This window comes from Myotis daubentonii, chromosome 6 (assembly GCF_963259705.1).
Source record: "Myotis daubentonii chromosome 6, mMyoDau2.1, whole genome shotgun sequence".
In the NCBI taxonomy this organism is placed as follows: Eukaryota; Metazoa; Chordata; class Mammalia; order Chiroptera; family Vespertilionidae; genus Myotis; species Myotis daubentonii.
In genome coordinates, this window is record NC_081845.1 from 22,100,796 (window position 1) to 22,123,867 (window position 23,072).

The 23,072-nt window shown below is 43.8% G+C and overlaps 2 protein-coding genes and 3 non-coding genes across 11 annotated transcripts in view; 4 read left to right on the forward strand and 1 right to left on the reverse strand.

The window, feature by feature from the left end:
* Positions 1-16,470, reverse strand: part of SLC18B1 (solute carrier family 18 member B1) — a 32,720-nt gene extending 16,250 nt beyond the window's left edge. For 6 of the 7 annotated variants that reach the window (XR_009453402.1, XM_059700371.1, XM_059700369.1 and 3 more), the window contains exons 1-4: positions 8,056-8,357; positions 6,754-6,893; positions 1,662-1,757; positions 1,256-1,329 (exon numbers count right to left, since the gene is read on the reverse strand). Coding sequence is in view for 6 of the 7 variants with exons in the window: in XM_059700371.1 (XP_059556354.1) it covers positions 1,256-1,329; positions 1,662-1,757; positions 6,754-6,893; positions 8,056-8,218 (473 nt within the window). In the remaining variant the exon portion in view is untranslated. Of the gene's footprint in view, positions 1-1,255; positions 1,330-1,661; positions 1,758-6,753; positions 6,894-8,055; positions 8,358-16,452 lie in introns of those variants that run through there. The other variant, XM_059700370.1, reaches the window with a different exon arrangement.
* Positions 16,471-18,621: 2,151 nt separating this feature from the next.
* On the forward strand, positions 18,622-22,091 carry RPS12 (ribosomal protein S12). The gene is made up of 6 exons (XM_059700377.1): positions 18,622-18,714; positions 18,868-18,918; positions 19,088-19,204; positions 21,006-21,108; positions 21,552-21,653; positions 22,000-22,091. Exons 2-6 carry the CDS (start codon positions 18,905-18,907, stop codon positions 22,060-22,062), a joined length of 399 nt encoding a protein of 132 aa, XP_059556360.1. The 5' UTR covers positions 18,622-18,714; positions 18,868-18,904; the 3' UTR covers positions 22,063-22,091.
* On the forward strand, positions 19,424-19,497 carry LOC132237787 (small nucleolar RNA SNORD101). The gene has a single exon (XR_009453619.1). It is a non-coding gene; the product is annotated as a small nucleolar RNA SNORD101 (small nucleolar RNA).
* LOC132237841 (small nucleolar RNA SNORD100) lies at positions 21,395-21,470 on the forward strand. The gene has a single exon (XR_009453659.1). It is a non-coding gene; the product is annotated as a small nucleolar RNA SNORD100 (small nucleolar RNA).
* LOC132237822 (small nucleolar RNA SNORA33) lies at positions 21,746-21,874 on the forward strand. Its single transcript, XR_009453648.1, has one exon. It is a non-coding gene; the product is annotated as a small nucleolar RNA SNORA33 (small nucleolar RNA).
* Positions 22,092-23,072: the final 981 nt, after the last annotated feature.

Genomic DNA, 23,072 nt, shown 5'->3' on the forward strand with positions numbered 1-23,072 from the left:
CCCTTTTCTGCTGACATAATTGGCTCCCTAAATAATACTAAATAGGCCTTTTAAAATATAAAGCATCACTCTGACAACCAATATAGAAGATTCTTAGTTTCAGGTTTGAGCCATAGTGGGGCTCAAACCTTCAAATACAGTGAATACAGAAAACAGAAGACCACCCCACATAAAAAGAACAATTTAAAAAACACTTAATTTAATATGGTTTTCTTTAGCTTATTTCATTTCAATCTCACCAAACTCTTATCACTCATCTATGTTCCCCAAGAACTTGTTTAAACTCCTCCATATTATTTGCCACTACGGTTGTATAAACTTAAGAACTTTCAAAGTTTTGCTTCTGGATTTATTTTCCCTTTTCTCCAAATAGCAATAGGTGAAACCATTCTGTTCCCATGTTCAGAAGTGAGCACAGGACTAGGCACGGCTAATCAGTGCATTCTCTTCCCTGGCTACAGTGACCTTGATGCAGTGATGGGTCATTAACAAAGATCAGGCCAGTGGAACTCCATTCTGTAACTCTACTAGAAGCTATTAGGAAAGTGGCTGCTGGGGGCCATCTTGCCATCACAAGGGTAGAGTCTATCCAACAACAAAGCACAAGAAGAGGAACACAAAAGCAGGAATTTAAGAAAGATGCTTGATAAAATTATTTTAGCATATGGATTCTGATTTTCTTTAGCTGATTTTCTAGGTAAGAAACTCATTCACTTGCTGGAGCCAAAAATTTTCTGTGACTCAGAAAAGTGAGCTAAGTTTCTGTCACTCACAGTCACAGGAGTCCTAATGAATACATTCAATAGTCAGTTTATGGGCGATCCATCCCCTAGAGCAGTGGTTCTCAACCTTCCTAATGCCGCGACCCTTTAATACAGTTCCTCATGTTGTGGTGACCCCCAATTTCATTGTTACAAATTGAACATAATTAAAGCATAGTGATTAATCACAAAAACAATATGTAATTATATATGTGTTTTCCAATGGTCTTAGGCGACCCCTATCAAAGGGTCGTTTAACCCCCAAAAGGGTAGCGACCGACAGGTTGAGAACTGCTGCCCTAGATGATTCTTTTCTTAAGACCAATGTCACTCATCCTGTTTTCTATATCACCCAACTCCCTTCACCATTAGTCACATGCAGAGCACTCAACAATCAGTAGTACTGACTGATGCAAAGGATCCATTAACATTTTAAACTGAAGATAGATTATGAAACATGTTCAAGCTCCTAAACATATCAAAACATGACTTACCCAAAGAGAATTGTGACTCCTCCTGAGACAAACATTCCTGATACAAACATAAATTTTGCTCCAATCTGTACAAGCTATAATAAATGTCAAAGAAAGTGGTAAATTGATGACTACTACAAGTCTATATTGACATAAACAAATATACTTTATCAGAAAATATACCATTTGGGAAAGATAAAAGCAGTTACTATAATAATTCTTTAATAGAATAAAAACGTACATTTCTTAAAACATGAAAGAAGTTAAAAATCAATCAACTCTAAGAATGGAACTGTCAACAGTGGCACAATTCATAAAGTATAATGGTGGTTATTTCTGCATCAATGGAAATTCTAGACTGATAAATTAGAATAACTCATTGTACAATTTTTAAAATTGAAATGTTCATATGAACTTCAATACTTACATATTTTCCAAAGAACAAAGAGGCCAGCAGTTCAAACAAAGCATAGCATCCAAAGATCATCCCAATAACTGTATTGCTGGCTCCTTTCTTTTCAGCCTTTAAAAAAAATTGAAAAGGAAACAAGTTTGAAAGACAAATTTGCATCAGTGTAAAAAAATGGAGCTATTAGATATGAGCATCATCTTGTAATCTTTTTCTGTACAGCAATTTTAAAAATTATTATTATGAAATAAACAGGATGGAGAAGGGAAACTATACTAAAACCTAGTCTGACATGAAAATAATTCACTCATCATGCTCAAACATTAAAATAGAACTATCATATAATTCAGCAATCTGTCTTCTGAGTTTATAGCAAAAGAATTGAAAGCGGTGTCTGAAAGAGATATTTACAGCATTTTTCACAATAGCTAAGATATAGAAACAACCCAAAAGTCTATCAACAAATGAATGGATAAAAAAATGTGGTATATACATACATTCAGTGGAATATTTATTCAGCCTTAAAAAATAAGAAAATCCTGGCATTTGCAACAACATGGATAAACGTTGAGGAAATTATGCTAAGTGAAAAAAGCCAGACACAGGTGAACAAATACTGCATGATTCCACTTATCTGAGGAATCTAAAATAGTCAGAAGCAGAAAATAAAATGGTTGTCAGGGGCTTCAGGAAGGGGAAAGTGAGAAATTATTATTCATTGGGTATAAAGTTTCTGTTAAGCAAGATAAGCTCATATTGTATTGTTATCACATAAAAAAAACAAGAAAAATAAACATAAAAAATCTCACAAAAGAACACAAGGGAATATTTGTATGTGATAAATATATTTAGTATCTTGATTGTGGTGATGACATCACAGACATATGCATATGTCCAAACTCATCAAGATAGATATATTAAATGTGTGCACTTTTTGTATATTGATTATACCTCAATAATAAAGCCTCTCCCCCCTGAAAAAAGATTTGTTTGCTTTAGCTGACAAAAAAAATCAGAATTAGAGAGGATAAAAAAGTATAAACTAAAACAAAACATCTTGGCTGAGGAAATGTGGGCTCTACTTCATCCATGGAACTGAGTGAATAGCTAATCTTGACATACTTCCTTTATGTTATCTGTGAATGAATATATGTATATATATATATACATTCGCCTTTGCCCCTGTTCCTGGTACAGAACTTCTAAAACCCTTGTAATTTTCCAAGTGATAAAAGCACTAGAAGCATCTTTTGTTCTAATATTTGGTTTTTTTCACCCTGGTCCCTAGTACCTGGTGGCAGGAGAGAGTGAAGAGGTTGAATCTAAAGCAGTGGTTCTCAACCTTCCTAATGCCGCGACCCTTTAATACAGTTCCTCATGTTGTGGTGACCCCCAATTTCATTGTTACAAATTGAACATAATTAAAGCATAGTGATTAATCACAAAAAATATGTAATTATATATGTGTTTTCCGATGGTCTTAGGCGACCCCTGTGAAAGGGTTGTTCGACCCACAGAGGGGTCGCGACCCACAGGTTGAGAACCGCTGATCTAAAGCATCAGAATCAGTCATTCCTCTTCCATTACTAATAACTACATGAGATAATGGTGTGGAGACAAGCGAGATATCATTGTAAAAGATGCCACTGATGACATCCTAGCAAAAGGTTGTGCTCTATGTAGACTGGAACATGAAGTCTACATGTCTACTACACAAACGTCAGGTAGTATATGAGTTGAATTGTGTTCCTCAAACTTCATATATTTTGAAGTCCGAACTCCCAATACCTCAGAAGTGACCTTATTTGGAAATAGAGCCTTTACAGAGGTAATCAAGTTAAAACTAGGTCAGTGGGTTGGCTGTAATACAAAACAACTTGTATCATTATAAAAAGGGGAAATTTGGGCACAGGGACACCCATAGAGGGAAGACTATGTGAAGAGACACAGCCAAGGAGAGAGACCTGGAATAGGCCCTTCCCTCACAGCCATCAGAAGGACCCAACCCTGCCAGCCCCTTGATCCTGGACTCCTAGTCTCTAGAACTGTGAGACAATAAATTCCTGATGTTTAAGTTACCCACTTTGTGGTACTTTATTATGACAACCCTAGTGAACTAAAAAAGCTATCTCATAAGAGCCAAAACCGGTTTGGCTTAGTGGATAGAGCGTCGGCCTGTGGACTGAGAGGTCCCAGGTTCAATGCCGGTCAAGGGCATGTACCTGGGTTGCAGGCACATCCCCAGTAGGAGATGTGCAGGAGGCAGCTGATCGATGTTTCTCTCTCATCGATGTTTCTAACTCTCTATCTCTCTCCCTTCCTCTCTGTAAAAGATCAATAAAATATATATATATATATATTTTAAAAAGCTATCTCATAAGGAAGGTATTACCAAAGGAGTCAATGAAGATGTAGAAAGAACATTCATGGGCCCAGTTACAGTATCATGTTTTTTTGCTTAATAGTTCTAAGTATTTAGTTCTGGAGTCTGGAAGAAAATATGTAATGGTTATGGCAACTAAAATTTATTGGACCCTTACTATGAGCCAGAATCCTATTAAGGGCTGTTTTACATGATATCTAAGAAAAATTAAATAAGGGATGTATTTTTAGCCCCATTTACGAGATGAGGATACAGACTTGCAAAGTTTCCGGTCACTGCAATCATGATAGTTTCCACCGTGTGCATGTTCCCACATTCTCTGTGGAAACAGGACGGTGGTGACAGGATGTCCTAGAACCACCACAGCAGCAGCTGAGTACCACGTTTAGAGCATGGGTCCTGCTTCACATTAGAAAAGCAAGAACAGCTATTCAAAGCAATTTTTGGTTCATATGTAATCCTCAGACAAAGGAGGAGGGTGCCAGAAAAAGGAGTAGAAGCAGGAATCCTGTACCAGAATTTAAGAAGGGCCTGCTTTCCCTTTGCCTAATTAACTCTGGCTAATAGGAGAGATGACAGACCCTACAGGAGGAAGGCTAAGTTTGGGCAGGGTACAAGACTTCAGTATGAAATGAAAAGGAAGAGCTCACTCTTCATATCTACACCTTTTTAAGTTATAATGCTCTCTCTCCTACCTCTGTCTTTGTTTCTTCAGCCTTCCCTTCTGCAAGCAAGAAACTAAATAAAAAATGTCACACACACACACACACACACACACACACACACACACACACACACACAGCTCCTGGTTTTCCTTTGTCTGTATTCCATTAAGAAGATATTAACATTAATTTCACTGAGTTCCACCTGATCCAGGAAATGCCCTTCTAACTTGTTGGTCCACTTACTTCAGTTCTTCTGCATCTTAATTCCACAGGCTCTGGTCAGAGCAGATGGCTCTGGGTTTTTTCCAGAACCCAAATTTGGCCAGGCTACTCTGTGTTGCTCAAATGCCTCTAATGACATCTCACCGACTAAATCTTTGGCATGCATGTGAGAACCCTTGCATTCTACTTCCAACCTGCCTCCTCAGATCTCTGCCTCCAATCAGACCTCGCTCCGCTCCAGGCCCCAGCTACACCAGGTTGTCTGCTGTTCCCCAAGAACAGGCGATTTACTTTGCTAATCCTATGACTCTCTCAAGCTGTTTCCCAGGACACCACGCCTCTGTTTTTCACCTGGGGAACATTTCTCAAGACCCGCCTTAGATTTATCCTGTGAAGTCACTTTCAGTGCCAACCCTTCTTGACCCTCCCTCTCCAGCCCCCACCCTCACCCATGGTAAATTAACCAATTCTTCTTCTAAAGTCTCATAACATTTTGTACACCCTTTTCTTAAAAGATGTCCAAATACCCTGCAACTTTTTAAAAAATACACCCTAACCGGTTTGGCTCAGTGGATAGAGCGTCGGCCTGCAGACAGAAGGGTCCCAGGTTCGATTCTGGTCAAGGGCATGTATCTTGGTTGAGGGCACATCCCCAGTGGGGAGTGTGCAGGAGGCAGCTGATGGATGTTTCTCTCTCATTGACGTTTCTAACTCTCTATCCCTCTCCCTTCCTCTCTGTAAAAAATCAATAAAATATATTTTAAAAAATAAAAAATATGTTTTCACTCCCAATGGACAGAAAAGAGTTTTCCTGATCTTTTTCCTGTCCTCGCATCGAAAGCCTAGCACACTCTAGAGTGGGAAGTCCTGAAGCCTTCCACTCCCATTCAGTGAACAGAAGCAGACTGAGTCAAACGCTTAACTTCTGAGTCTGTTTCTTCATTTACAACATGATGAGATTCTCACTCCTCTGCCCACCTCACGGAGCAGCTGTGGAGAGCAACTGGGCTAAATGTGTGGGACAGTACACTGGAAATGAAACAGCACTGCCTGGGTACAAAGTGTTATTGTTCTTTAGCAGAGAAGCCATTTTTATCCCCTTTTGTGATACACAGAATGAAGTTATCATTCTACATGTTATCAAGGCAGTTGGAGGGCTGAGAGGAGCCAGAGCACTGAGGCTTGGGCAAAGAACACCAAGTCAAACACGTGGACATGTGATCTCCACTCAGCCAAGCCAGGGCCACTCCTGTCACACTCTGTCCAATCAACCTCCAGATTCCAGGTGGATCCTCTAGGGCAGCGGTTCTCAACCTGTGGATCGCGACCCCTTTGGGGGTCAAACGACCCTTTCACAGGGGTCGCCTAAGACCATTGGAAAACACATATATAATTACATATTGTTTTTGTGATTAATCACTATGCTTTAATTATGTTCAATTTGTAACAATGAAATTGGGGGTCACCACAACATGAGGAACTGTATTAAAGGGTTGTGGCAATAGGAAGGTTGAGAACCACTGCTCTAGGGGTTTTTCATTTTGAGTCTGTGCCATTATCTATGCAGCAGTTGCCAACCGGTGGTCCATGAGGTCCGAAAAGTTGGCGACCGCTGATCTATTGACTCTAACACCATGGAACAGGCTATGATTAGAAGGACCTAGTCAAGATTGGATCTTCTTTTTCTGGCATCAAATAGTCTATAAAAAGTCTTCTGTTGGCTAAAGTTCTCTACTTCATCTTTGCTATATGCAAATCTTTACATTTTAGTATTGTAAAAATAAATAATTCAAAAGGCTTTTTAAAATGAAGAATGCATAAGGATATAAAAATGTCTCACCTCCTTAGGGAAAAAGGGTCCAAGGATGGAATAGGACATCATACAGCCGAAGTTCATGGAAGCTGCCGATATCAGGACAAAAAGCTGTTCTCTCGAAAGCCGGCTGGATGTCTCTCTTGCACTTGCTGCAGGGTCATCACCTTAAATGCAAACACACTGCAATTACAGGCATGTACTACTGATTAACGTACACAAATGTCACTTCCGTGCACAGACTATGTACTCTGAAGATAATAGTTACTGAGCTAAGGGCTATTTTCAATATAGCACATGTGACCACATGTAACACAATCCTTGTACATTACTGCAATTTTGAAAACATATCACTTTCATTGACACAGTATTCCCTGTTAGAATTTCAGTATAGAATTTATCAAACCATCTGCTCTGTTTTGCCTTCACCATAAGGCCTATTTCTTTCACCTCAAATAAATTCAAGAAGGATCAGGGAACAAGGTACCCTTCAAAGGGTACTGCTCTCAAGTATAATGTGATTTCTCTAGCTCCTAGCTTTACTTGTTACATGAACTCAATGTTCCAGGCTTGTCAAGTTAGCTGTTTATTAAACATTCATTGTAGGGCAGTACTGACGTTAAGTGAAGAGTAAGGAGAAAACAAATGAAAAAATTCAATTGGCAAATTACAATGGGACATTCCTGGATAAGCCAAATCCCACAGATCTGTAACTCACTACTGCTTTTTCACACCAAGTACTGACCTTTCACAGTGATTAATTTAATACTTACTCCAAGGACTAAATTTTCATTCAACTTAAAGACACCAGGTCAATTACTCAGTTTCAAACACCCACCCAGCAAATCTAGCAGCCATTTTTAAATTAAATGGTTTGGAGGAAAAAAGGAAAAAGAAACTTAGTAAGAAAAACGTGTTTGGTTTGCTCAGTTTTTCAGTGTCTTTGCGGCGCAGGAGGAAAAAATCTGTGCCGCATGAGGAAGTCTTAGGGATCTTTGCAAAATGTTTGTAGTGGCTGAGAAAGGGAACTGAGAGGAAGTTACGAAGTTGGGAACAACAGTGAGTGGGGCCTCCACACGTAATGCTTTCTTAGCGGAACGCACTCGTGAACGCGGCCGGTAAACGCAGAGCTAGAGAAGCAAGCGGAGACCACACCAGCTCCAGTGCCCGAACTGGAACCCCTTCCAAGCGGGCTAAAGTTCGCTGTCCGAACCCTACAGCCAGGTCCCAGCTTTCCCCACTGTCTCGGCAACAAACCCAGCTAATTCAAGCGAAAGACACAAGCCCCAAGCCTCCGAGGCGCGTCCGGGCCGCGCTGCTCTCCGTCACCTGCTGGGGGCGGTGGGCCCTCCGGGTCCCCCGGCGCGTCCATGGGCGGTGCGCGGACTCCGGCGCCGCCGCTCCCCGGTCCCAGCGCTGCGACTCCAGCTCCCGGGAGAGGACCAGCGGACGCCCGGGAGGCGGGCGGAGACTGCTCGGCGGTGCCGGGCATCCCGATCGCCCGCCCGCCCGCAGCCTTGCCCGCAGCTCCTAGCAGCCTCTCCTGGAGGCGGGGCAGGGCCTTTCTTTTTATTTAAAGACACAGGCTATTATCATACTCCACCATCTGGGATATGCTGCACTTTCTCCTTCTGTGTAAGAAAAAAATACAAATAAAAATAAGACAAGGAGGACGAGTCTATAGTCCATATAGCAGAACCCCCTACTTTACAATCAGTAAAATGTATTCCTACTAAAAGTAAGAAAGGACGCTTATGTGGACACAGAAGACGGAGTTCCTCAACTGAAAGACACAGATGTGAATTAGAAAATTGGGCTCATGCGGACTCTTTTTATTTATTTATTATTTTAAAAAATATATTTTTATTGATTTTAGAGAGGAAGGGAGAGAGAGAGAGAAGCATCAATGATGAGAGAGAAGCATTAATCCTCTGCCTCCTGCAGTCCCCCTACTGGGGATCAGAGCCCCCACCCAGGCATGCGCCCTGACCAGGAATCCAATTGTTACCTCCTTCATAGGTGCACGCTCAACCACTGAACCAGGCAGGCCATGCCGGACTCTTTTTAAAAGTGGGTTATTTTACACAATGGGTAAATGGTGTAGTGATATAATCACGGAAGCCAGAGATTAGTAAACTGGAAATGAATGAACTGATGTGAAGTACAAAGAGTGGAAAAAATGTTTGCAAAAGCTGTAATGAATGTCGAGGAATCAGGGTGGAGTGGCTGGGAATAAGAACTTGGGGCCAAATGCCCGTTTCAATCCAGGGCACTTACTAGCTGTTTGTGACTGGGTGGCAAGGTCAGTTTCTCCACCTGTACAGTTGGGATTATAATGCTTATCTTGTAGGGCGGCTGTGAGCACTGGTGATAAGGTGTGGAGTGTTTGCTACATGAATGTGATGGTTGTTACCTTATACTCACCCTCAACTTTCTGGCACAAAAATAGAGGTGTCCAATATTTTCACTTTACCCACTGTTCCAAGATAAAACAAAAGACTATTGAGCTACCACCACTGTGACTTTAAAGATGAATGAGCCCCAACTGGCTTCTGCCCTCAAATAGCATACCTCCTTCTAGGACAGTGGTTCTCAACCTTCTGGCCCTTTAAATACAGTTCCTCATGTTGTGACCCCAACTATAAAATTATTTTCGTTGCTACTTCATAGCTGTAATGTTGCTACTGTTATGAATCGTCATGTAAATATCTGAAATGCAGGATGGTCTTAGGTGACCCCTGTGAAAGGGTCATTCGACTGTCAAAGGGGCCGAGACCCACAGGTTGAGAACCGCGGTTCTAGGAGATAAAACAGACACTAATTAATAATTTATTCTAATGCAATGAGTTCTATGATGTATGTTGGAAGAACTGTTTACTTTGGTTAAATGAGTCCAGGATGGCTTCCTGAAGCTGTGATGATACCTTGGGTCTTGAAGATTATGTAAAAACTAGAGGCCCGGTACACCAAATTGTGCACTGGGGGGAGGGGGGGCCAAGTCCCTCAGCCCGGATTTCGAGAGGGCACAGGCCAGGCCAAGGGACCCCACTGGTGCACGACTGGGGCAGGGAAGGGACATGGGAGGTTGGCCAGCCAGGGAGGGACCGCAGGAGGGCTCCAGAGCGTGTCCAGCCCCTCTCATAACCTACCGGTCAGAGCATCTGCCCCTTGGTGGTCAGTGCACATCATAGCGAGCAGCTGAGCTGCCTTAGCATATCATTAGCATATTACGTTTTGATTGGTTGGATGACCAATGACCGGACACTTAGCATATTAGGCTTTTATTATATAGGACTAGAGGCCCAGTGCACAAAAATTTGTGCACTCGGGAGGGAGGGGGGGTCCCTCAGCCCGGCCTGTGCCCTCTCCCAGTCTGGGACCCCTCGGGAGATAACGACCTGCTGGCTTAGGCCTGCTCCTGGGTGGCAGAGGGCAGGCCCAATCCCTAGGTGCAGCCCCTGGTTGGGCTCAGAGGAGGGCCAATTGGGGAGTTGGGGCGCTGCCCCGTCATGCACAGAGCAGGGAGATTGGGAGGTTGTGATGCCACCCTCAGTCACGATCAGGGTAGGGCCGATTGGGGGGTTGGGGCACCGTCCCCTGTCACACTCAAGGCAGGGTCAATGGGGAGGTTGCGGCGCCACCCCCTGTCACAGAGCAGGGCCAATCAGGGGATTGGGGCACTGCCCCCTGTCACTCACACAGCAGGGCCCATCAGGGTGGTTGGGGCTCTGTACCCTGTCACCCACAGAGCAGAGCCAATCAGGGGGTTAGGGTGCTGCCCCCGTCACACACAGAGCAGGGCCAATCAGGGGGTTGGGGCGCCGCCACTCTCACACTCAGGGCAGGGCCGATGGGGAGGTTATGGCTCTACCCCGTCACACACAGAGCAGGGCCCATGGGGGGGGGGGTTGGGGAGCTCCCCCCTATCAGGCACAGAGCAGGGCTGCTCAGGGGGTTGGGGCGCCTTCCCCTGTCATGAACAGAGCAGGATGGATAGGGAGGTTGTAGCCCCGCCCCCTGTCACACACAGAGCCGCAGGGCGATCAGGGGGTTTGGGCGCTGCCCCCTGTCACGCTGATCCCGGTGCTGGGAGGCATATTACCTTTTTACTATATAGGGTAGAGGCCTGGTGCATGGGTGGGGCCGGCTGGTTTGCCCTGAAGGGTGTCCTGAATCAGGGTGGGGGTCCCCACTGGGGTGCCTGGCCAGCCTGGGTGAGGGGATGATGGCTGTTTGCAGCTGGTCACACACCCTTCAGGGTAGGGGACCCCACTGGGGTGCCTGGCCAGTCTGGGTGAGGGGCTGAGGGCTGTTTTCAGGCTGGGGGTGACTGAAGCTCCCAACCGCTCCTTTTTTCCTTTTTTTTTTTTTTTATTCTGGGCCAGCTTTAGCTTGAGGCTTGGCTCCGGCTCTTAGGCCTCCGCGGCTGAAAGTAGGTTTCTGGCCTTTGCATACAATGTTGCGAATCTGCTGGCTGAAGTCCGGTGGTATTTGTTACAGAGTTTCTTAAACTGCCCGCTCAGAGGCCTGCAGCCGCAGGCGGGGAAGGTTGGTTTCCTCCGTCACTGAGGCAAGCAAGCCTCATGTTAGTTTCAAGCTGCCTGGCTGCCGGCCGCCATCTTGGCTGACAGTTAATTTGCATATCTCGCTGATTAGCCAATGAAAAGGGTAGTGGTCGTACGCCAATTACCGTTTCTCTTTTATTAGTGTAGATTCCTGGGCTGGTCAAAAGAGCCTTTACAGCCATTCTAAACAGAAGGATTAGCTCTAGCAAATGTGACCTTCCAGAATCTTTATCTAAAAAGAAGGATTAGCTCTAGCAAATGTGACCTTCCAGAATCTTTATGTAAAATTCTCCACTTTCATTTTTTCTACCTTCTCTCTCCAATCTAAAATCAAATTGTACAGGAGAATTTCCTTGAATAATTTCTTTGATGTCTAGATTCCCTTTTTTTTCTCTTGTTCTGGACTGTTTCTTATGCAGATGGTGGGTCACTTAGACTGGCCCTCTAATTTGTTACTCTTTTTCTAGTCTACTTTTCATCTCTTTCTCATTTAGCTCTATCTTATAGGAAGTTTCCCCCACTTTATCATCCAAATTTTCAACTGAATTTTTCATTTCCATTGTCATCTCTTCCCCTCTACCTCCATTCCCATCAGCAATCATTCTTGCATGTTTAATACAAATCTTTTCGTTTGTATATATTTTCATAAAATTTACATTCTTGTTTTCTGTCCATTTATTTTTAATTTACATAAAGAATATTGACATATATACATATCCCTATCTTTCTCTCCACTTCTAATCTCTACTTCCGTCCCTCCCTCCAGATGATGAGGGTTATAGTTGAATATATTATTGCATTAGTTTTCTGTGGCTGCTGTAATAATTTACCACAAACTTGGTAGATTAAAATAATACAGAACTGAAGGCTAGAAGTTCAATATTAATTTCACTGAGCCAAAATCCAAAATGAAGTTCTTATCTCAATATCTCTAATTTAATCACATTTGCATGGATCCTTTTTCTAAAAAAGCTAACATTTGCATGTTCCAGAGATTGGGATGTGGACGTATCTTTGGGAGCTATGATCATCCTGACATGATGATCTATTCACATTGTTCTATCATCATCTAGACATATATACACATATGGAACACTTTTCTTTTTCCAAACTAAAATGGAATAATATGGTCTCTGTTTAAATGACACTTCCTCAGAGAAGTTCATTCTTTTCCCTTTATCCAAAATATAGCCTCAGTCACCCTTTGTCCCTTCATCCTTTATTTTTCTTCCTAGTATTTGTATCAGCCTGTTGCTAATAAAATTCCTGTTGCTAATAAAAGAAACAACTTTTGCCAATTTTAAGCAGAAAATAAATTTATCATTGATTAGTTGGTAGCACATAGAATCATCAGGAGGACTATACACACCACAAAGAGGCTACATGCCTAAAATCACACCGCAGAAGTGGTCCAGTACTCATACCTGGGCCCCATCACTGGACGTCCATCTGCAGCCTGTGAGGCCAGTGGAGTTAAGCACAAGACATTGTAGTTAGAACCTTGTTCCCACTTCACTGGAATGCTGCCCCCCTCACCAGAGGGATTTTAATTAGTATCAGCTTCTTCCATTCACTTGCATTCATCACATAAGTCAGGTAGCGAACATTCTCCAACTTTGTTCTTTTTTCAAAAGCAGTCTGAATATTCTGGGTCCTTTGAATTTCTGTAGAAATGCTGGAATCATCTCTCAATTTATCCAAGATACCTGGTGGGATTCTTATTGTGATTTCGTTGACTCTATAGATCAATTGAGGGAGAACTGACATCCAGTCAATATTGAGTTTTTAAATCAATGAACATGATCTATCTCTCCATGTATGTTGATATTCTTTAATTTCTTTCAGAAATGTTTTACAGTTTTCATTGTGGATGTATTACATGCTTCATGTCAAATTTATTCCTAAATATCTTGGTTTTAGAATCCATTAAAATGGAATTTTGACATTTAAATTTTTAAAGCACTTGCTGATCCTATATAATAAAAGCCTAATATGCATATCAACTGAATAGCGGAACGACCGGTCATTATGATGCACACTGACCACCAGGGGGGATATGCTCAATGCAGGAGCTGCCCCCTAGTGGTTAGTGCACTCCCATGGGGGAGCGCCGCTCAGCCAGAAGCCCTGAGCCAGGCTCATGGCTGGCAAGCGCAATGGTGGTGGTGGGAGCCACTCCTGCCTCTGCAGCAGTGCTAAGGATGTCCCGCCCAGGGGGAGTGGGCCTAAGTCAGTGACGGCACACCTTTTGAGCTCGGCGTGTCAGCATTTTGAAAAACCCTAACTTAACTCTGGTGCCGTGTCACACATAGAAATTTTTTGATATTTGCAACCATAGTAAAACAAAGACATATTTTTGATATTTATTTTATATACTTAAATGCCATTTAACAAAGAAAAATCAACCAAAAAAATGAGTTCGCGTGTCACCTCTGACATGTGTGTCATGGGTTCGCCATCACTGGCCTAAGCTGTCAGTCAGACATCCCCTGAGGGCTCCCAGACTGCAAGAGGATGCGGGCCGGGCTGAGGGCTCCCCCAAGTGCACGAATTTCGTGCATCGGACCTCTAGTTGTATATAAAAGTAAACTAATTTTATATTCATCTTGTATCCTCTTTTATAGTTTCTACTTTTCCTATTCATTCACTGAGAATTTTTAAAAATATTCTTGAGTAATCCTGCTGACACCTTAATGATAGGTTTCTTGCCTTCAGAACTGAGAGACAATACATCTCTGTTGTTTAATCCACCCAATTTTTGATCCTTATGGCAAGTCCAGCAAACTAATACAACATGTATACTTAGATGAGAAACCCAAATTTCAACTGTTCCCTCTTTTTCTGCTTAACACTGCAATATTCCCTTTCTCCACCTATGCAACTTTTTTTTAGCACAATAAGGTAGAACCAGATGTACTGACCAACATAAGATGTTGAGTTTTCCTTGAATTCTCAGTGCTCTCTTTCCAACATTTGGAAATATATTATATATATTAATGTAATATATTATATATATAATGTAATATATTATATATAATTATATAGAACATATAATTATATATAATATATAATTATATATATTATATATATTAACTATACTAATATATTAATATATAATATAATATATATATAATATAATATATATATATACACACACACACACACACACACTGAGTGGCCAGATTACTATGACCACCTGATGTTTGTAGGCAAATTAGCTATAATTTCGCACTGAAGTTGCTAGAGGGCCAGATCATTATAAACATCTGAATAGCACAACATACCTAAGTATCGTTGCTGATCAAGTTCATCCTATGATGTTGATGGCGTATCCCAGAGGTCCTCAAACTTTTTAAACCGGGGGCCAGTTCGCTGTCCCTCAGACATTCCACACATGGGCACTGCAGGCCCGGGATGAGTCGGCTGCTAAGCGGGACAGGCAGCAGCGGCAAAAACACCCGGCGGGCCGGATAAATGTTTTCGGCGAGCCGCATGTGGTCCGCGGGCCGTAGTTTGAGGACTCTGGCATATCCCAATGGAATTGGCTTCTTCCAACAACACAATGCGCCATGCCACGGTGCTCGTATTGTGCAGGAGTGCTTTCAAGAACATGAGGGAGACTTTACCTTGCTTAGGTGGCCCCCACAATCACCAGATCTCAATCCAATTGAGCATTTGTGGGACGAAGTTAAAAGAGCCATCAGGCAGCTGGTTCCACAACCATCAGATCTCACAGAACTGGACAGTGCTATTCATCAGGCATGGTGTCAGATTCCTCGCATCACCTTTCAACATCTCGTGGAATCAATGCCAAGAAGAATCGCCGCAGTATTGAAGGCAAAAGGTGGCCCAACGAAGTACTGATGGGGTGGCCATAATAATCTGGCCGGTCATAATGATCTGGCGACTCAGTGTGTGTGCGTGTATGGCTAATATGCAAAGTGTCCCTTGGGAGTTCGACAGGGAGACCAGGAATGTGATTGCTCGCTATAATGTGTGCTGACCACCAGGGGGTGGTGTGGAATGAAGGAAGGCCCCGATTGGCCCTGATCTCCGGCCAGGCCTAGGGACCCTACCCGTGCACGAATTTCTTGCACTGGGCCTCTAGTCCAAATATATGAAGGGTTAGAAGCATGATCTTTGATGGCCACTGGGCTCAAATACCAGCTTCCACATTTACTGGCTATCAGACAGTGGGCAACTCTCCAGGCCTTGGTTTCTTTACTTGTTAAAGGGGACTAATACCAACACTACCACATAAGGTCTCAAAGATGATCAAGGAAGAAAAGCTATGACAATAATTTAGCACATTAACTGGTGCATAGAAAGTGCTAAACAACATTATTTACTATGATTTATTGTTCCTAAAACAAACTTTAGAATTTATTTTTTCGTATGTATTTCAGATGCACATTTGTGCACATTATGTAGGTATTATAATCTGCTGGTATAAGACTGACTCTAGCCATTAGTTTCTATTTAGTAGTGTTCCACCTTTGGCTATATCTAAAATTGAGAAGAGGTAACCTTAAACACGAACTAGGAGAATCTATATTGAAGAAGTCTCAAACCACCAGAGTGCCCTTTAACTTCATTTCTGGGAATAGAACCCATTTTATAACTAGGAAAGGAAGGAAGGAAGGAAGGAAGGAAGGAAGGAAGGAAGGAAGGAAGGAAGGAAGGGAGGGAGGGAGGGAGGGAGGGAGGGAGGGAGGGAGGGAGGGAGGGAGGGAGGGAGGGAGGAAGAAAGGAAGGAAAGTGTAGCTCCAGTTCTAAGAAGGGAGGTTTACAACCGATAGAAAAGATATTTATAAGGTGAAATGTCAAGGCATAGGCCTATGAGAGCTGAGTCTCAGTAGATTACGAGCTGCCAGAAGACAGAACCCAACCACAGAATGAGCTGAAAGGTACTTACTCATTTCCCCCCTATATAAATATGTTCTTTGGCAATGACTGCTTTCCTCCTTTATGTTTCCCGAGTCTTTACCAAATTCCCCGCCTCCTCCATAATATGTTTTAGGGGCAGGGTGGTGATGCGGGGGAGAAGTCTACTAATATGTTTAGCATCTTCACTTGTATGAGCTTTAGGTAATGGAAAACTTGTTGGCATACTACTTACCACATCCACTTTCAAAAACACAAATGTGTTTCGGTAACTTACAAACAGGCCGAGGGGGCCTCAGCGCTTCTGCCCTGTCCCTCCTCCACTTGGAATACCGTCCTTTTCTCTCATCCTCCCGTGGGGATCCTCTCAGGTTTCTGTTTTTTGAGCCTATTTTCAAATGTTGCCGCAAGTCAAAAGTCTTTCTTTCTCTTACCTTTCCCCATCACCCCCTCTCTCCAACCCCCATGCTACTTTGTGCCTCCCCTGTGGCCTTTACATAGACTAATATTTGGCTCAAATCTTAATCCTACCCCAAGCATCACAGTGGCAGAAATCATTTGTATAAACTCTGCAGCTTTACAAAAAAATGAACTATTTTTTTTTAATATATTTTATTGATTTTTTACAGAGAGGAAGGGAGAGAGATAGAGAGTCAGAAACATCGATGAGAGAGGAACATCGATCAGCTGCCTCCTGCACATCTCCTACTGGGGATATGCCCGCAACCCAGGTACATGCCCTTGACCGGAATCGAACCCGGGACCTTTCAGTCCGCAGGCCGACGCTCTATCCACTGAGCCAAACCGGTTTTGGCAAAAATGAACTATTGAACAACGAATTAAGTGGACACCTTTTTAGGATGAGTTATGAATGGGAAGCAGGTGCAATACTTCTTTTGTTGTTGTTAATCCTCACCCCAGAATATTTTTTCCATCGACTTTTTTTTTAGAGAGAATGGAAGGGAGGGAGAGAATCAGACAGAGAGAGAAACATGGATGGGAAAGAGACACATGGACTGGCTGCCTCCAGCATGAGTCCTGGACCCGCCAGGATCAAGGCTGAGCCTGAAACCAAGGTCAGAGCCCTTGACTGGAATCTAACGCCACCCTTCAGCCCGCAGGCAGGGGCTCTAACCACTGAGCCACCGGCCAGAGCAGCTTCAACACCTACAATAGGGAGACACGAGAACCACTGACCGGCTGCCTCCTGCACGCCCCCTACCGGGGACCGAGCCCACAGCCCAGGCCACGCCGGCTGGGCGACACTTTGCAAAATGAACATCTGAGCGCTTTTAAAAAGCTAAAAATGAGTTATAACAACTTATTAAAATGCTCTATTCTGGTTAACTCGACCTGGCACTCTTATCCTGTTACCATTGTTCCTGCCGGGCACTCGGCCGGACGGGAACTGTTCGCTGCTCAGTGTCAGCGGTGCTGGCACCTACCGGTCGCGGAACAGTTGCTGCCTGGCTTGGCGAGGTGTCAGGAGAGGACGTTAAAACAAAAGGGAAACAAAAAAAGACTGTACTGATTAAATTAGCCTGTATTTCAGGTATTTGCATGGAAAATGTGGGTAGGAGAACGGCCTGTCTTTGCAAAATTCCAACTGCTGCCTCCGGGGAAAGTCGGAGTTGAGGGACCTGGGAGTCCCCTCCCGACGGCGCCGGTCCGGCCGGGAAACGGACGCCGGGCTCTCCGGCTGCGCTTTCCGCGCCATCACAGGCCCTGTCCCCGGCTTCCACATTGGAGGTGTTTGCAAGGCACCTACTCAATCCCTGTTTGCGCGGGACAACGGGTTCAGGGGACAATTCCGCGTTAAAAAAGTAAATGAAGAAAAGAACTTCATGGAGGACCAGCTACACTGAGAAACCTTTCCTTTTCTCTCATCCTCCCGTGTAACCTTCCGCCAGAAGCGGCCTCCTGGCGGAAGGTTACACTTCACTAACGATCGCGGGGAGCGTGCAATCTGCCATGTGCTTAGAAGTCGCGAAAACGTGTTGGCTCGTGTCACGCACACGGATGGCGATCGCCCACGGAACGGCACGCTCACGGACGTTCAGAGGGACTGCCGGGCGAACAGAGAGCGTTCCCACTAAGGAAGGCACAGCTGCGCGGGCGGGCAGGAGTCACCATACGACGAGGTAAGGGTTAAAACGGGTGTTCTGAGCGAGCCAGGGAACCGGGGGTCTTGGTCTCACAAGGCCGAGCCCACATGCGCGCTTGGCCCTCCTCGCGCTCCGTAGACCGTGCTCCTGGGCCTCCGCAGGCCCCGCCCCGGCGGGGGAAGATCGATGTGAGGCTGCCCGCGTTGCTGCCTGTCTCGCGTCCCAGTGATGGGCAGAGCAGCAGCGACCTAGTCTCAGATCTCATCAATCCGGAAACAGAAATTCGCAAGGCCCGGCACCACCAGAGTCACCTCTTTCAAAGACCGCAGTGCGCATGCGCACTGGGGTCCTGGGCAGCCCTTAAATACCGCCAAGCGGGCGCACACGGTCTCTTTCCCTGCCGCCGCGGAGTTGCGCGGAGGCGGAGGCTTGGGGTGAGTTGAGCGAGGCGAGGGTGGTGATTATGGTGCACGATTAGGCATCTTTTTTTTTTTTTCTTTTTTGCTGGGTTTGGCGAGAAGTAGCAGGGCCCAAACTTAATCCTTTAGTTAACCGATGTCCTTTTCTTTTTCTGTCTTGTGTTACAGTGCGTTCAAGATTCGGCTCCACCCATAACCCACCGCCATGGCCGAGGAAGGGTGAGCCCGGGCCGGGATGGTGGTGCGGGAAGGCGCAGGGCGCGGGCCCGCGGCGCGGGCTCTGGGTCCGTCCTGGCGCCTTACGCGTGCCTGGCCGGTGACTGCTGAGTCCCAGGCGTTCGGCGGTGTGCGGGGAATTGACTAAGCGTCTTGGTTTGTTGCATTGCAGCATTGCTGCTGGAGGTGTAATGGACGTTAATACTGCTTTGCAAGAGGTGCTGAAGACCGCCCTCATCCACGATGGCCTCGCGCGTGGAATTCGCGAAGCTGCCAAAGCCTTAGACAAGTACGTGTCTCAGTCTCAATACTGTGGGTTGGAACTGGAACAAAACTGCAGCCGAGGGAAGAAAGCGTGGAGTTCACGGTGTTAGCAAAAAAGTTCTGAATGGCATCCGTTCCACGGGAAACCTAGGAAAAGGTACCAAACTCACGTTTACATGGCCCACTTAGTCTGGGTTTCTGTGTGGAGTGGGGATGAACACTTGGTTCGTAAAGTGAAACTACAGTTTTGAATGATGACTTAAATTGTCGGATACCCCTTCACTCCTTTCATGAGTGAAACGTAACAGTCTGACAAACCTGTAGTTGTGGGGCTAATTTCACGTTACAGGACAGATAAACTTTCACTTGGTTTCTTGCAAAGTTAAACCAACCCACCCTAATGAGATGGCAAATTAGTTGCAGAAGCATCTGGACTTGTACATGAATGTAGTAAGTGAAGTAGCTGTTTGAGAAACGTGAATATAGAATTGTTCATATATATTCAGCTTAGTTTCAGGGCTGGTTACACTGGAAAAACTGCATGTGTTAACTATTGGAAAATATAAGGGTCTAAGACAGGTATATTTAAATCTGTCAAATAACAGGTGGAAACACTTCTCTGGTCTTGGTGTGAATCCCTGCACTGCTTGTGTCTTGGCGGAGCTGCAGGATTCTGGGCCAGTAACAGCAGACAGCAGCTCTGATCTAGTAGTTTGTTGCATGTAACAAGTCTTTGTGTATCTGTTGTTTAATTTTATTGAATTTATTGGGGTGACATTGGTTAAAGTCATAGATTTCAGGTGTACAGCACTATACAGCATCTGTGTATTGTATATTGTATGTATTGTGTCCCATTGTTAACCCCCCCCCCCCAAGTCTCCTTCCATCGCCATTTATCCCCCCCTTACCCTTTCCTACCTCCCTTTCCCTCTGGTAATCACCATACTGTTTTCTGGGTTTTTTTGTGTTTGTTTTTGCTTAATCCCTTCATCTTTGCTCCCCCAGCCCCCCTCTCCTGTCAATTTCATGGATCCATGCTGGTTTCTTTGTTAGTTTATTTTTTATTCATTAGATTTCACATATGCATGGCATTTGTCTTTGGCTTACACAGTCTTGATGGGTAAGATTTCCCCTTTATGGCCAAGTAGTGTGTAAATGTATCTCAGCTTTTTTATTCACTCAATCTACTGACAGGCGCCTGGGCTGATTCCAAATCTTGGCTATTGTGAATAACTCCGCAGTGAACATAGGGGTGCATACATTCTTTGGAATGAAGTGTTTTGAATTTTTTCAGATATACCCCCAGAAGTGGAAAACTTGGGTCATAAGGTTCCATTTTTAATTTTTGAGGTACCTCCATACTGTTTTCCACAGTGCCTACACCAATCTGCATTCCCACCGAAAGTGCAGGAGTTCCCATTTCTCCACATCCTCGCCAGCACTTGCTTGTCTGTTTGCTGATAGCCATTCTGACAGGTGTAAGGTGATAACCTCATTGTGGTTTTAATTTGCATCTCTGATGATTACTGACTTTGAGCATCTTTGCATATGTCTGTATGCTTCTGTTTTCACCACAGATTAGTAAACAGTTCCCCTGCATAAATTTGTTCGTTTTCGGGGTTACTGAACACTTGAGGTTTCTGTAGGTGAATTGAATGAATAATGTGTAACCTATAACAGGCTCATCAAACTAAAGCAGTTATCACCAATGCATGTGCTGCTTTTGTTTTGCCATTGTAGCCAGTGCAGACAACTCCCTTATAAAGTGCAATTGTAGTGGATGTAGATCTGAATTTTAGCTTTAATTGTTGCATTTTGCATTTCAGGCGCCAAGCCCACCTTTGTGTACTTGCATCCAACTGTGATGAGCCTATGTACGTCAAGTTGGTGGAGGCTCTTTGTGCTGAACACCAAATCAACCTAATTAAGGTACATTACCTATCTAATTTGATTTACCTCAACTGTTAAGAGATACTTTTGCTCAAAGAAAGTTGGACCAACATGTTAGGAATAATGCTATCTGTAGTGGTTTTTGTCACACCACAGCAAATTTTGTGGTGTCCAGCTTAATGCTTCCTGCAGATATGAAAATCATCCCATACACTTGATGTTGGCTATGTCAAAGGTGGTTATAGAAGCAACTATTATTCCTGCAGTGCTAAATGCTAATTTTGATGTTGGTATGGAACAAAACAATGCCTGTAGTGATCTTGGTGCTGTGCATGATGACAACTGGCTCCCTCTACTGAATTGGTGTGAGGAAACTGCCTGTCACCCTATCTGACTACAGTACCTTTTGGGTTTGATTTATTGTAGGTACAGCAGCATTAATGCCCACTAATATTGTGATATTTAAAATTCCCCCCAAATAGGTTGACGACAACAAGAAACTAGGGGAATGGGTAGGCCTCTGTAAAATCGACAGAGAGGGAAAACCCCGTAAAGTGGTTGGTTGCAGTTGCGTGGTGGTTAAGGTAAGTCTGTATCTATCTGTGGGATGAAGGTTGTGCTGGTTTACGGTATGATTTCTGCCTTTTACAAAAAAAGTAAAAATAGTCCATAATGCAAGCCAGCCAATAAGTCTGCTTACCTGAATGTGTTCTGCAGAAATTTAGAGAAAGCTGGCAATAGTAAAGCCATGTTACGAGCCTTAAAGACATTGAAGTCGTTAAGGTCCCTGAAAATGGCTATAAGAAGTTTTAATAAAAAATTTTCATAAGACACAAGCTAATTTTAAAGCTTTACTGTAACTAGTATTGATGGCTTGCTGGAATTCCTAAGTGTTACTAAAATGAAAATCCCATATGACTTTTTTTTTAGGACTATGGCAAAGAGTCTCAGGCAAAGGATGTCATCGAGGAATACTTCAAATGCAAGAAATGAACAAATAAACTTGGCTTTTGTTTATCATGTCTGGTTTGTGTGTGTGTGTGTGTGTGGAGGGGGGAGGGCAGGCAGTAAAATAGGTCCCTATTAGTGAAGGACAAAAGATAAAGGTAATTGTTGCAAAATAACTGGAAGCTTGCTATTTCCTCGGGTTTCTAAATGAAAGCCTACTTTCCTAACCAGTAAGTAACTTCAAGGTTGGCAGTTGAAGGGAAACAGTCTAAGCAAAGACTGTTGTATTGATGTATTGATTCTCACTAGGATACCTTGGGGTGGAGGTGTCATTTATCATGACTGATTTGGCCAGCCTAGAGCCTGGAGAAATGGTCTGAAGCCAGTCAAATGTGATTGTTAATGAATTAGAGGCTTGCAGCTGGACAGTGCGTGCACTAAGACAAAAGGTGGGCAGGGTTGTATTTGGGCCATGGGACACCAGGAAGTATATTGTGTCCAGAGGTGCTTATGGACATTCCCATGAGGAAAGGTCAGGTTGTCCATTGTTTTCATTGACTTAAATGATAATGCTTCAATGGACTTGAGTCCCCAAGAATCATAAGTGAGGACCCATATATTTCAAAATCGAGTTGGATGGGTTGGTATGAGTAAACTGTTTAACCAAGTAAGGCTAATGGACATCTGGTTAATTGGAATTTCTGATAAGTCACTAGTATCTGTGATTTCCCCTGGTTGGCTAATCCTGCTAGACAGCACATTGTGAAGCTGAACTTGAGCCAGCCTAGGTTTTGAATGCGCATCTTGGGAATTTACAGGTTTAAACCCTTTTCCAAAATCTGACTTTTGAATACACAGTGACCTGTAATACCACTAACAGCTGATTGTCCTCGCGTGATATTCACTGGTGGGGAGGCCTCAGATGTAAGCTCTAGAGTTAATGTTTCTAAAACAAGGATAGGTCCTTTAGGTGGCATAGTTTGGGTTTAGCTGCTACCATTAAATGTTTAAGGAAAATGATAAATGATAGTTTCCTTCAGCATCTGTTCAAACAT